The sequence below is a fragment of the Alligator sinensis genome, unplaced genomic scaffold (genome assembly GCF_000455745.1).
Source record: "Alligator sinensis unplaced genomic scaffold, ASM45574v1 scaffold215_2, whole genome shotgun sequence".
NCBI classification, from domain to species: Eukaryota; Metazoa; Chordata; order Crocodylia; family Alligatoridae; genus Alligator; species Alligator sinensis.
Window position 1 is genome coordinate 189360 of NW_005842400.1, and position 14090 is coordinate 203449.

The 14090-nt window shown below is 46.5% G+C and overlaps 1 protein-coding gene across 1 annotated transcript in view; it reads right to left on the minus strand.

Annotated features, from left to right (window-relative positions):
- Positions 1-3701: 3701 nt before the first annotated feature.
- The window catches only part of CACNA1I (calcium voltage-gated channel subunit alpha1 I), a 261054-nt gene continuing 250665 nt past the window's right edge, over positions 3702-14090 (minus strand). Inside the window, 7 exon segments of the mRNA XM_025211326.1 lie at positions 3702-5252; positions 5909-6105; positions 7029-7194; positions 7893-8009; positions 12056-12202; positions 12860-13204; positions 14047-14090. The exon segment at positions 14047-14090 is cut by the window's right edge and continues 25 nt beyond it. Of these exon segments, the coding sequence (XP_025067111.1) occupies positions 4551-5252; positions 5909-6105; positions 7029-7194; positions 7893-8009; positions 12056-12202; positions 12860-13204; positions 14047-14090 (1718 nt within the window). The 3' untranslated portion in view covers positions 3702-4550.

Here is a 14090-nt window from a genome sequence, read left to right on the forward strand (position 1 = left end):
GCGGGGGGGGCGGGGGGCGGGCAGACCACATGACTCAGGAGAAAACAGGGAGCTTGTGAGGACATCTTGGACCACTAGAAAACCAAAGAACTTTTTCCTTCTGAGTTGCTTCCAAGTGAAAAACAGACAAAGCATTTACTTGGGGAGAAGGAGGGTCACTCTCACCATCTGATCTGAGTCTAGATGGCAGGGAACTTGATAACACCCTCCACAACCACAATTGTTTTTTTTTTATTTGTTGTGTGTATTACTTTAGTGCTCAAGTGCCCCGATCCTGGACCAGGACCCATTTGTACTAGGCACTGTACGAACAAACAAACAGAGAGAGAGAGAGTTTTTGCCCTATCAGCATAGCCATCCTCAGCAAGTGACTGAGGTCAATGGTAGATTAGGAACCTAAAGAATGATTTGGAAACAACAGACGGTGTAGAGGACGATGGCAACTTGACCCTGTTCTTCAGAGGTGGAATATGAGCCATTGGTGAAGGTTGCAGCCTTCACCCCTACAACTATCCCTTATCCTTGGAGAGTTCAAGACTATGTTCCCATGTCCCCAAGTCATTCATTGCTCCTGTGTTGCAGTACACCTGTGACTAGAAGGGAGAGTGCAGGGCTGGACACAGGCATGGGTAAACTGGGTGGCTGCCCAGGACCCAGACAGAAAGGGGCCCTGAAAATGGTAATTTTTATTATTATCATCATCATTATCTCTGGTGAAGAGGGGCCCGATACTAAAAGTTCTCCCAGGGCAACCAGGAGCCTAGGTATGGTGCTGGGAGAGTGTAAGCCCAGCAACCACACTAGCATCAACAGGATAAAGAAAGCGTGAGAGGTTGATGGAGGGATGGGTGAAGAAACACGTCTTCTGCATACCCCTAGCAGTTGCTCTTTTTAACTGTCTGGTCCCTCAGCAGTTTCTAAACATGCTCCTTAGGAAAAACTGAACCCTAATAATGGTAGAACAGGCATGACCTGGGATATATTTGTCTGAGCAAGTCAGGGGACACCTGGGAGTTGGGAAAGAAATGCTAGGATCTCCTGGGGAACAACCACTCTCTCCACACTCCTTCATGTGAGAAAAACCCAGTCTAACCTTATTTACTTCTGGGCTACTTACAAGCCCTTATGCTGGTTAGGCTCTTGTGATATCTAGGCTCTCTCTCCTAGAAGCAATGAGAAGGCCAGTCATACCTGCCTCCCCATCCATCAAGCATGCTAGATTGTGTGCAAATGGAGTTCTCAGAAAAGTTTCAACTTATCAGTTGTATCTATACATTTAAATGCTATAAAATATATACACAAGTGGCTTTAAGTGAAGGCAGGTGCGCATATGAAAACAAAACAGATGAGGCACCACCATGAAATGGTGCGTGCAGAAGAATCTTTTTTGCATACAGGGAAAAAAACCCAGCCTGGCCTGCTGCTGAAACTAGCAGCATCTGAAGAGCATTGTGGCTTTTACTGTTCCATAGGGGAAGGAGCAGGGACCAACTTCCCAGGGACATCATTCATGGGTGTCAGCCACTTCATCACAAGCAAAAGTCCTCTCAATTCTCTGTTTTTTATCACCGCAATCCCTTGAGACACTAGGAGGAGGTGCCAGGTGGCTAGGTTTGACTGTGAACAGTACCTGTGTTTCTCCAATGAATCAATCGATATCAGCTATAAATCAATAATATCTGTCAATTCAATGGGTAACAGAGACTAGTCACCGGTCATTATACCACCTGTAAAGTGGCTGCCCCTGGGACTTTATAGGCAATGCACAGATAAAGTTAACCTGGAACACAACTTGTCTCTCACTTGTGTAGATGCAGAGGACAATACCAGGGCCAGCAGAGAAACTTTTTCAGGTGTCCCCAACAAACCAGGGTAGATTCTGCCCTTGCTCTGATCAGCAGTCCCTCTCTCATTCCTAGCTTAGCTAATACACTTAGACTTCTATCCTATTCTCAGGGATGCTCAGAGTCCCAGCTCCTTATCCCATTCCTTCTAAGGCCACGTTTGAAATAACTAAAGATGTATTATGTGCAAGTTGTCTCTCTCTTTTTTTTCTTTTTTTTTTTTGTAAAGCCCTGCCTCTGGCTTCAAAGTGTATCAGGATCACAGTTTGGGCCTCAGATGGCCAATTGCAGTCTTCTGTCTACTGTGGATTGACTGCTTTTCTTCCAACATAATGCAAAACCAGGCAGTATTTCTCTCCCCTGCTTGAATAAGAGAATGGTCAGGGAGAACCTACCAAAAGACCAACAAGTGAAAAAAAACAGAGTTAAGAACCTTATTATTGCTTTAATTAACCAGGACTAGCATCCTTCCTGCTGAGGTGGGGACTCCAGTGGTCCTGTCCTCTCCTTACAGGCTTGCTATCCCTGCATGCATTCTCCACAAAACACACATTCCTTCCAACAAATCACTTAAGTACATTAAGTTAATTATGCTGTTTTTGTTGTACCATTTGACATGTGTGCTGTTTGCAGCTCCCAGCTTATTGGATGCAACAGTTTCTCAAGAACCAGACAGGTAAAAATAAAGCAGAAAATCTGTAGAGAATGGTCAGGCTGCACAGTGCTTCCCAGCCCAGCAGAAAAGGTGTAGCCAAGACGGGTTTGCTGCACCGGCCAGAGAGACCGTTTTGCTTCTGGGAGAAACAATGTCTAGATGGGAATACCTGTGGGCATTTCCTTCCTTCCTCTGGCTATCTCTATCAATGTCCTCTGAACCTCCCTCTCTCTTTTCGTTCCACCTCTCTGCCCAGAAAAACCTATCTTGGAGCCCTGTGGACTGTTGCTTGTGTCCCCATTTCTTTAAGCTCATCAGATCATATCTTAGTCCCGTCTCTTACCTATACATAAACCTGGAAAGGATAAAGGGACTTATGACTGGACTTCCAGGTCTGCTCTCTAGGAAAATACAAGCAAAGAAAGTGAATGGTGAAGCCAAGGCTGACCATCCACTGAACCGAAAATGGATAGAGTCTCAGGAGTCCTTGCTGCCCTAGTGATGAAAGAGAATCACATCTCCCTCATTTAATCTTGAACCTGAAGCAGAACTTCTAGAATGAGGGGACAGCTTTCCCTCATACCCCCGCAACTCTGGCCATCAATCAGCAAACCCCTACACACCATGCTTCTTTGCAAAGCACAGATAAGGTGAGAGACACTCTCCCCTAAAAGTGTCACTAGAGAGTCAATTCGCCATGAGATTGCACACCATGCACACACATGCACACACACGACCAATTTCTGCCCTCAGAGCCTGACCCTGCTAGGTTTTCCACACCTTCAACTTCCAAAGCGGATTGATTCCTCCCACACACATATACTGGCATCAACTGAAAATAATTTCAGTGACGTCCCCCTTGGAGTTGCACAGTTGTGAGAGCAGAACTGGTGACTTCCATGGAGTCAGTGAGGACATATACCAGCAGGACTGGGTGCAGAGTCTAATCATAAACTCCAGCTCAGAGCCTGGGAACTGACTGAGGTTTATTTTGATTTGCTTTTTTTTAAATCTAATTTTTGTCTTCTTTTAATATATATAGATAGATATATATATATAAAAATAACAGATATGTTTCTCTATAGATGGTTTTTGCGCCTTTGGGCTTCTAAAATAAAACCTCACAATTACATAAAACTAAGGGGAAAAATTTCACCCTCCACCTCACCCCAAGCCCCAAACCTCACAGAGATCGTGTCTCTTAGCAGCTTTCTTTTTCTTTGGAATGAAATAAAATAACAAAACCAACAAAAAAAAGCATCCCACATGGCTCTCTCCCCTGAGCATTCTTGGTGTGCTTATACTCTCTCATCAAAGCACTCCATTGTGACCTCATATTGCTTCCAATGCCCCACAGCTATTTGGTTTTTCCTGCTGTCTGGGCCAGATCTTCACTAAGCGTGAATCAGTATCAAGCCATCAAAACCAGAGTGATGCTGATTTACACCAGCTGAAGACCTCGAAGGTGCTTCTCTGCAGTTTCCACCCACTGTAGATCAGGCCCACACATTTTGAATTTTCAAAGCAGAAGCATGAACGATAGAAATTCTCCAAAATAAACCTTCCACCCCCGCTTCTGTTTTGCACCTAATTTTTTTGGCCCCCCTCCCCCGCATTGGAAAAGGATGGCCCCGAGTCCCCACTGTTTTTCCTTCTTAGCACTTTCTGGAAGTCATAATCTCTCAGTAAAAAAAATAAATAAATCGATCTCTCTATATATGTATATGTATATAGCTAACCGCCGCTGCCTGGCAGTCACTTGGCTTGGAGGTTCCACCCCCCTCTGAGTCTGGCTGGCCTGCCTCATTTGCTGTGGTCTCTGCGCTGCTGCTCCCACTCCTGTACGCAGGCAGGATTGTTCCCATATTGCTTTCGCTCTCTTTGTGCCTCTGAGGTACGGTACTGGAGTGTTTATTTTGTGTATCTATATATTTATATATGTTGTTCACTCATTTCTTTTCCCAGCAATCCTTTGGAATTGATGCTGGGGAGTGGTAGCACAACGCTCTCCCTTGCCCACACTGCACGCTCCCTTCCTGCTCCAGGAATCCTCATCTGTTCCTTTTGCTGACTCCGTTGCCCAGCTCTAGCTCTGATGGGAGTGGGGAGCTGTGCTCTGCTGTTCCCAGTTTGCTGGGGCCATCTGGGCCCTCGCCCTCGCCTGCTGAGGGGGGGTCCTTGCAGAAGTCTGTCACCCAGGAAGGCATGGAAAGGAATCCCCGTGGGTCAACCGAGTAGAACTGCCTCGCTTCATTTGTGGCAGGGCCCCTGGATGTGTTGAGGCTGCTGGTGCTGTTGCATTTCTTCACAAGCGCCAGACCTGGGGGTGGTGGAGGTGGGGAGAAGAGGGAAGTCAGTGAGAGGCTGCTGAGGGTCTCTGACTGCTCACTGTTGTTGCCGCCACCCCTGAGGCTGCTCCCCACACCCTCCTCGTCGGAAGGGTCCATAGAATCGTGGTGGGTGCACCCAGGGCTGGTGCTCCCACCGCTGCTGTGGCTCCGCTGATGTTGCCTGATGTTCCGCAGGCTGAAGATGCCACGGGTTCGCAGGCTCCGCCGCCGAGAGGCAGGGGAAAGTGGAGCCACCATGGTTCTTTGGGTGGCAGCTGCTGGCATTGGACACAGGGCCACTGGGAGGTCCAGCGTGCATTGGGGTGAATCGCTGAGGTTCAGGCTGTCCTCCAGGGTGGTCTGTAAGCTGCCTTCTGAGCTATTGCTCCTGCTGTCATCAAGGGATGTGTCACTCTCTGTGGCCTGTGAGACACATGCACAAAAATGAGCGTACAGCTTTCAGTCTTGGTTTCTGTCATCTGGGACAACCAGGAGGGAGAGGGGAATGGGAAGCGAAATGCGGAAATAGCTTATATCCTCCTGGAGGATCTACTACAAAGCACACATTAGAGAGCCTAGACACAGCTCTGACAGCTGTTCTCCATCTGCAGGTGTCCATGGGCTGTGGGGTCCATTATCGTGAACTGTTTTTTCCACTCTCAGTCAGCCCTGGGGGGAGGGATGTCACTCCATTGCACTGGGGATTTGGGTACTTTGAAGTCTGGCTTCACTCTGACTCAGAATGAAACCTCTCAAATTTGAAATTATTTACAACAGAGAATGGAGCCCTACAGTTCCCAACTTCAAGGTACCCTGCGTGGCTGGTGGCCTGACAGCTGCAGACCCTTGAAGCTCTGGGAATACAGGCCAACTAAGGCCTAGTGCCCTTCAGCTCCTTTTGGCCTAGCACGCACTGTATGTCTTCCACCACAGGACTCTTTGCTCCAATCACTGATTAAACCTTTGGTCCCTGAACCTTTGTGTCCTTCTCTCTCTCCCTCCTCTCAATTAATCCTTTACTTCAAATCATACAAGGGTCAAGCCTGCTACCACCGCTAAATGAGGAAAGGAGCCCTTACCTGATGGAGAAGGGAGCAATTTACACTTGGAGACCTCAGTGAAGCCCAAGATCCCTGCAGAGAGATCTTAGGAAGGCTGCCTGGGCACAAAACCTTCTCCTGTCCTGCCTGTGTAGCAGAGAGGGCTGGATGGAAAAACTCCGCTGGGACAGGTAACAGAGGGCTGGATGTACCTGGAGAGAAGGGGCTGGGGGGAACTGACCGAGATGGTAAAAGACAGAAACAGGAAAAAAAAAGAGCTCAAGTGTCCATTGATCCACTTCGGTGTCCCTGTTCCTACAAGGTAAGGGACCTGCCAGTCCTGTAAGCTGAAGGTATTCAGTGACAAACTTCTAGGCATGGATCCTGAGTGTTCATGTCATTGGTCCTTTCCCCTTAAATTGCCAAAGTTTGTAACAGTCTTACAGGCACAGAACAAAAGACCAACAAGGTAAATTAGAAACAACATGCCCCTCCCATAAATGTCCTTGGAGCAAGAGACTGAGATGTGAAGGCCCAATTCAATTTAGGTGCAACTCACTGAATCAATGGACATACACCTTGGCTGATGCAAGGCAGTAGAAGAAACCAAAATACACAAACAGGTGAGCTGGGGAGCTCAGTGACCACAGGAGGCATCAAGCAGAGTTAGGACAGTCCTTTCCAGGGCAGATGGTAGCGCTTGACAGTCTTAAAAACAAGGAGCACCATCTCAATGATGGAGGCACTGTTTACCACAGGGTAAGCGGAGTTCATTCAATCAGTTGGTAGCTTGATATGCTATCAGCCTTGAAGCCATTGGCTCTCAGTCTCATTTATATTCTACTCTGGCGCTGCACTCAGACCTTAGTGTAAATTACCCTTGTTTTGGTAAATGGCCCTGGTGTAAGGGTGCATGCCTTTAAGATTCTGCACCTCTCTCTGGGGCAAATCTGATGAAAGAGAAGAGTCACCCCATAGGCACCTTGGGAACCAGGCAAGCATCTCACTGCAACCAACCAACTGGAGGTTAATTCTTCTTTAGTGAACCCAATGCCTTGTAACCTCCATTCCTTATTGGGGAAAAAACAGAACCAGGCCAGACCAGTCAAACCAGCCTGCAGCCTCACCAGAACTGGAGAGTGAAGGGTAATCTCCTCACCTTGGTGGCTCTCATGCTTTAGCCAGGACTGGACTGGGTTGAAAGGGATTTTCTCCATTTCACACAAGTAACTTTCTGGATTCAGTGAGGCATCTGTATTTGATAGGGGGAGGAAACATTCCCCCAAGCCTCCTCCCTCCACAGAGTCAGGACTGTCCTGGCCGTTCTGTTGAAACACATAAAGACATATCCTTGTGGCATTAACATGCACACAGCTTTAGCAAGACCTTGTGGTTACTTTTGAAAATACCAGAACCAAATACATTCATGTAACAAAATGGTATTCAGATTTATGTATCCGTCCTCAATCTCTTAAATATTTCCCCAGCCAAAGGAAGCCTGGTGAGGGAACTTGTAGCTTTCTTACACCTCTACGTTATCATCAAATCTACTTGAGTGACACGTCTTAAGGATGGGGTGTTATTGTTAAGTGTCTGACATTTAGTCTTGAAGAGAATAAAGTATGGACATCAGATGAATGCATAGTACTCGAGGCAGTTGGGAGAAAGAGACAGTATATGGCACATCTATGATCACCTAGTACTAATGTTCAAATAGACACTGTGTTTCTGTTCAAGAGACAGGCCTCTCATGGTTTGTGCTGTGCATGTGTCTGTAAGTTTGGTGAAAGAGACTATATCGGACAGTATGGGGAACTGAAGATGAGACACTTGTTGCTCAGAGCCTCTTCCTGTGTGAACAGCCAGGCTTCCAAGGGAATCATTCCCATCCCCAGAGTGAGGAATGTGCTCTTGTCAAATTGCTGCTGGGAAGGGTGGTGGCTCTTTCAAGGAAGGATATGACATGCGGGGACTGGATGCTATCAGGGTACATATGTATGCCTACATCCTTGGATTGTCTTACCTTGGTCTCCTTAGGACTCAACTGACAGATGCTACGATTGTCCAAATCATCCCCTAAGAGGATAGAAGAGGACTTGTCTGAGTTTAGGGATAAGGCTTCCATTTCGGCCAGCTGAACCTAAAGCAGAGGAAAGAAGTTGTCACCTGAAACCAGCTGAAGCCTGTTTCTCAAGCAGTCATGCTGTTTACAGAAGGAGGGGTAGGGGGACAGAGCCCATATGCCTGAGTTTAAATTTTAAAAAAGCAACTATTCCTTTGTGTGCATTGTGTCTTTGCTAACCCAGAGCTGGGCCTGGCGAGAGAATCCGCTTCTAGCAAAACATGACAATGCGGGCTGGGAGCTGCCAGGGACCATGCCAGCTGCTAGATCCAGTGATCAAGGCTCCCCTGGTGTCCAAGATGGAGAGGGGAGTCCATAGTCTGTCCCAGGTTTCTCCAGACAGGGTTAACTGAGTCTAGTTAAGGAAAGGTCTCCCTCCATCTGGGGTAATGGAGTCACAGAGATGGAGACATGAAGAGAACTCTCTCTATAGGGGGTTAATACAGTCTGCTCTGTGCTGGATGAGGAGAGGACCCCCTCATCCTGAGGACACCAGAGAATGCCCAGGTTAAATAGTGCAAAGGCTCTTTCATGCCAGGGATAACCATGCCTCCTTCAGTCCATGCCAATTATCATGCTTTTAATGCTCTCTTACCTTGGTTACTATAAGCTATGCCCTTCTTCCCTCTCTGCTTCTTCCCCCTTTCCCCTCTAGTCTGTCTATAACCTCAGCTAGCACTATCTCCTCCTTGTTGTTGAAACTGTCACCCCATCCTCCCTCCCCTTCATCTCTTTCCTCTTTCTCCAAAAAGTCTAACCAATTCATCATTCTTACCCTACAGCTCTGCACAGCTCTGCTGCTGGCTACATCCCAGCTTCTTTCATTTTCCATTCAAGTTTCTACCCTACATGCCTCTTCCCAGTACTCCCTCCCCTAAGCACTTTAATTGTCTTCCCCCCATTGCCCCTTCCCCCTGTGCTTGGAAAGTTTCCTCATTATCCTGGATGCTAAGAAATCCTTCTGTCCTCCTTCAAGGACTGTTCTTTGCTTGTCCTTCCATCACTGATCTCTAGAGCATAGCTCACTCCCACATTAGTCCCTGATCCTTCATTGTTATGCTTCATCTGTCTTATTTAAGGTTATGTGTTTCTCAGGGCAGTGATTTTGTCTTCCTATGGGTTTGAACAGCATCAAGTACACCGCTGGTGCTATGTAAATGGAAATATAATTTGGGGGAGATGACTCCTTCAGGCTGGGAGTTTAGCAGTCTGCCAGTGTCAGAGATTAGGACTCCTTCAGCGTGATAATTTACTTGGAATAAAGAGAAGGAAAGGCCTAAGCTGGTTTTTTAAAAGACGTGAGTGACATCCATTGCCGTGATATGATTTTAACACACAAACACTGAGTTGTTTAACTGTTATGCTTGATAAAGTACGACCACCACCAACTCAAAACATGGACAACCTAGAAACCCCACAATTATGTTACGTCAAACATGCTACAGTGCAACCACTCAACAACAGCTGATATACAGAAAGTGCAGTCTTCATCTGGCTGCATTCAACATGTACTCGTCCGTAACAGTCGTAAGAAAATGTCCCATCAAAACAAAACTGAAAGCTGCACCTGTGGAGATGCAAGCGTAAAATACGAACAAGTCTAAGACAACCTGTTTCATCGCTAACATGGAGTTTCAAATCATCAGTGATCACTGCCACTAGAACACTTGGAGCTTCATTGAACTGTTAATTTGTAGACTCTGGACACCTTGAAACCTACACAAAAAAACGTACTTAACAGAGTCATAAAAGGACAAATCACATGCTCAGAGTTAGTATTCGCTGCTGCTCATGAACAAACCTTATGCCAATACTCCATCGGCCACTGCTGCACACTGCTAGCACATATGCAAACCTCATAAACACAGGAAATGAAGGGAGAGAGATGACATGAGAAGAGCATGGATTAATGTGGTGAGACAGTGTCTTCTTACATTTTACAGCTTCCATGAACTACAGAATGCTGAAAGATCTTCTGAATAAAGACATGGAAAGAAAGATGAAATGATGGCAGTTGACCGTTCACTGTCTTAGTACATTGGTTTAAAGATATAAATGTAACCTCAGCCATAACCCTTAGTAAATAAGCTCACAGTAAAACTAGTCTTTATACATAGAGTCAAGATAATGACCGTCTTTAATTGTATGAACAGCTGTTTTGAAAATAATGATCTAGGGGTTCAATCCTGCACAGTGCTCAGCACTTTCGCAGCCAAACAAAAAAGACATGTCAGTAATTTTAAGCAGGCATTTTAAGTGTTTTGTTGGCTTAACCCACAGTGTTCAATGCCTTGCCAGATCAAACCCTAGATGAGAAGGTTTAGATAAAGATTGTGCTGCCTCTATATGCATTCTTAATGACTGATTTCTGTAAGATAGGGGTGTTGAAAGTGGCTCATTCCTAGAGGTAGGTCATCCAACTCATGGAGCTTCTTGTGGGCTCTAACATGCATCTCCACAGGCCAGATTTGGCCCATGGGACTTGTTGCTATGGCTGCCAAAGCCCCTGTGATAGTGGCATTACCCCCTCACTGTTTCAGCACAGCTCCAGAACCCAAGGAGTTAATACCACTTGCCCTGCCCTTACCTCCGCTGAAATTGGCAGCGGGAAAAAGGTGAGATGCATGGCTTTCGGTGGCTTCTTTCTTGCACGAGAGGATGGGAAATTTTGCTGCCATTCTCTTCCCAGTGCAGCACGCTTACAATTATGACCTATACTTTTAAAAATAACTCACCCTGTTAAAAGTCTAAGCACCCACCAGTGATTGCCAGCCTCCTTTAAACACCTTGAGTTGGGAACCCAAAAATGTAAGCACTCCAAATCGTAAGTTCCTTATGAGAATTTGGGGTCTCCTCCCATATACCCCTGTGGGTCATTGGTTGAAGACTCTGCCACTGGAGATATATGGAAGCATCTGCATCTCACTACCTCTGCAGGGAATCCATCATGACATGTGACTAAAAGGAGGAGGAGATCTGGTGCCTCAGACTCAGGGGTGTGGAGCCAATCTAATGCTCTTTTTGTAAACCTGACAGAGGAATCTACCAATGAGAGCACCGTTTACCAAAATCACTGACTCATTTCAGTGACTAAAACTGTGGCATGTAAGTTAACTAGAGAGTGATGGTGATGATTAGCTGGATAACCTGAGATGTCACGACGACAATACTAAAGCATGAGCTGAGTTACAAAGACAACCTCAACCACCATCACAACCATTAGATGTAACAATCATGAATACTTTTATTTAATTAAAACTGAATTTCTCTCTGTGTGGCTTGCTCTTGGATTTTAAATGAGTTGTAACTACATGAAGAGCCTGAAGGTTTATGGACAGGTTTACAAAGGCACCCAAGTGAATTAGGAGGGCCTAAAAACAATAGGACAATGTGCCTAGCTCATGTAGGCGATTTTGAAATTCCCACCCTTACTAACAAAGCCATTTGTCAGCTAGAAGGATCCCCACAAAAAAAGAGACTCAAGAGACATTCTTAGAGGGTGAATTTATAATTAATTTTAACTCAAACTAATTAACAGATTTACTTCACAATCCAATCTTTACTCACAGATTATGGTCCTATTCAATGAGGCATTTATGTACTTACATGCTTAAGTCTCATTGACTTCAATGGGACTTAAGCAAGCATACATTTAGAATGAAGATTAATTGAGCCACAAATGCTGTAAATTTGGGAAAGAGATGCTGCATCCTTTCCCCAACACAAAGAAGTTGAGTTTCTCCTTTACATGCAAAACTGAACGCAACCAGAGAGGCCTCCACAACAGTTCTCCAGCTCATTCTCTCCTGCCATCCTTCCTGAGACACCTGCCTCTCCTTCCATCTTTTCATCAGTACAAACAAGCCTCCCGAGGCTAAGGACAGGCCAGTGTCTAATGCAGTATCAGAAGTGCACACTAGTAACAAACACAGGTAAAGCCTTCTGTCTAAGCCATCTATAGGAGCCAGGAGCATTGCCCAGGCAAGTCTCAAGTGTGTTGTCACATGGGCGCATCTGTGTGTTTGGTGGGGGGTTCCCCTCCCGCATCCTCGCCCGCAGGTTACCTCTTGCTTGTCATGGTTACACTTCTCGCACATGGCCGGCGAGGAGTAATGATGGAAGACGGAGCCCGATAGGTTATCGATGATCATTAACTCCCCGTCGAAGGAGTCCTTAATAATTAAAGAGACACTGTCCAGCCATAAGTTCTCCTAGGGGACAAGAAAGGGGGGAGGATGGGAGAAATTATTTTAAGAACCCAAAGTTTTTTTGCTTCAATGTTTTGTGTGAACTCAGGGCCAGGCTGCCACCCTTACTCGGGTAGAGTAGTACCTTCTGTACCAGCAACTTCACTGAATTCAATGGGGCTATTGAGAGGGCCTTAAGGTGGGTAAGGGAGGAAGAATTCAGCACTAAGCGCTCAGTACAAAGGAAGGACTGATATTACTAGCTGTCAGTGCAGACAGGCACTGTGTAAGCTTCCCTTTCAGCTCTACCAATACACCTTGCTCCTGTCCTGCAGCATTCCCTGCTATTCCAGTCCTGAGCTCCTCATGCAAAAACACTCTGCTAATGCACCTTAATCTTAACAGGTAGCACCTGTCCTGAGCTTCAAGCCCTGATATTCCTGCATAGCTCTGCCAATTTACCTCTGAGTTATACTGCAGGACCCCCTGCTACCACAATCCTGGCCCCACACATCTCAACCAATGCACTGCTTCACCCAACCTAGAGCTGAATGCAAACCAGCCCTCTAGAGGTGGAAGAGTCCATATCCCATCACTGAGCTCTAGATCATCTTACACTGCTCTGCTTCTCCCCACTGCAACCTGCAGCAGTCTTGCTGGTAAGCACAAAGATCTACCCACCTGTGCTGGAGAGTAACATCTCATGCAAAGACGTCCTTCAGGGTCCACTCTCCCACCACCTCCTCCTCCACCACCTCCTCCACTTCCTCCCTGTCCTGAACTTGGTGAGCCCAAGCTGCGGGGGCACAACCCATGTGCCATCTCTAGCTCAATCTCAGCATCCATCTCGGCGTCTTCCTGTGCCTCTTTGTTGCTGTCATCCAGGTGTTTCATGAGCACAGCGACCACCACATTAATGAGAACAAACTGGGCAGTGAGCACAAAGCTAACGAAGTAGAGCGGTGAGATGAACTGCAGGTTGCTGAGGCAGCTCCGGTCATCCTGGGTGCAGTCCCGCAGCGTGTCCTTGAGAAAAAGGTGAGAGGAAGTGGTGGAAAGGAGAAGGGAGGGAAAGGATGGCTTCAGACAAGCCTAAACTTGGCTGTTACCACAGTCAAAAACCATAGAAATCAATGCCAGGCAGGACCAAGGTTCCTCAGGCCTCAGTGCTATTTGCGCATACAAAGTTCTCTGTGCCCATCACAGTTACAGGAAGTGAATCATGTTGGATGATCTCTGTTCTGCGTGCCAGAACCATGTGCCCCACCTCCCACAGGCCTAAGGAGAAAATCTCTTCCAGACCTGTAAAGGTGGCCATCACTAATCTTATCCTTCTGAGCAAGATTCACTACAAGTGAGCACCTAATTCCAGTTCCATCTCAAGGCACCATCAATGTCCAAAGACCTGACCATTTTTCTCCCCTGAATTTAGGAAGATATTTATTGCTGAGTGACAGAACTTGCCCATGGGATAATACTTATATGTGCCTGGTGTTTTGAAGTCGGACGCTGTGTCCCTTGTAGCTCCAGTCATCATACCAAATACATACCCAATCAGTCTGGGTGGAGATCCCTATTGCATTGAATCTTTTCCCTCAGCCTGACTTCACAGTCACCCTGCTCCTTATGGACAGTCTGCAACTGTGTCAGCCAGCTGACTGTAAGGCTAGGCCTTATCTAATATAGCAGGAGGTAGAATGCTTAACCACATGGTGTAATGGTTTGTTCTGGTGATCATTCCTACATTCCCCAACCTCCTTGCTACCGTGCCTCATCCGTCCTCACTCCAGTAGAGACGTCCCCACTCCAGTATAGAATTTCTCCTTCCCCAAGAGCAGAAACCTTTCTTCCCCTGAGGCTGAAGTTACCTTCATTATTCCATTCCAGTTGTCACCAGTGGAGACCTGGAAGA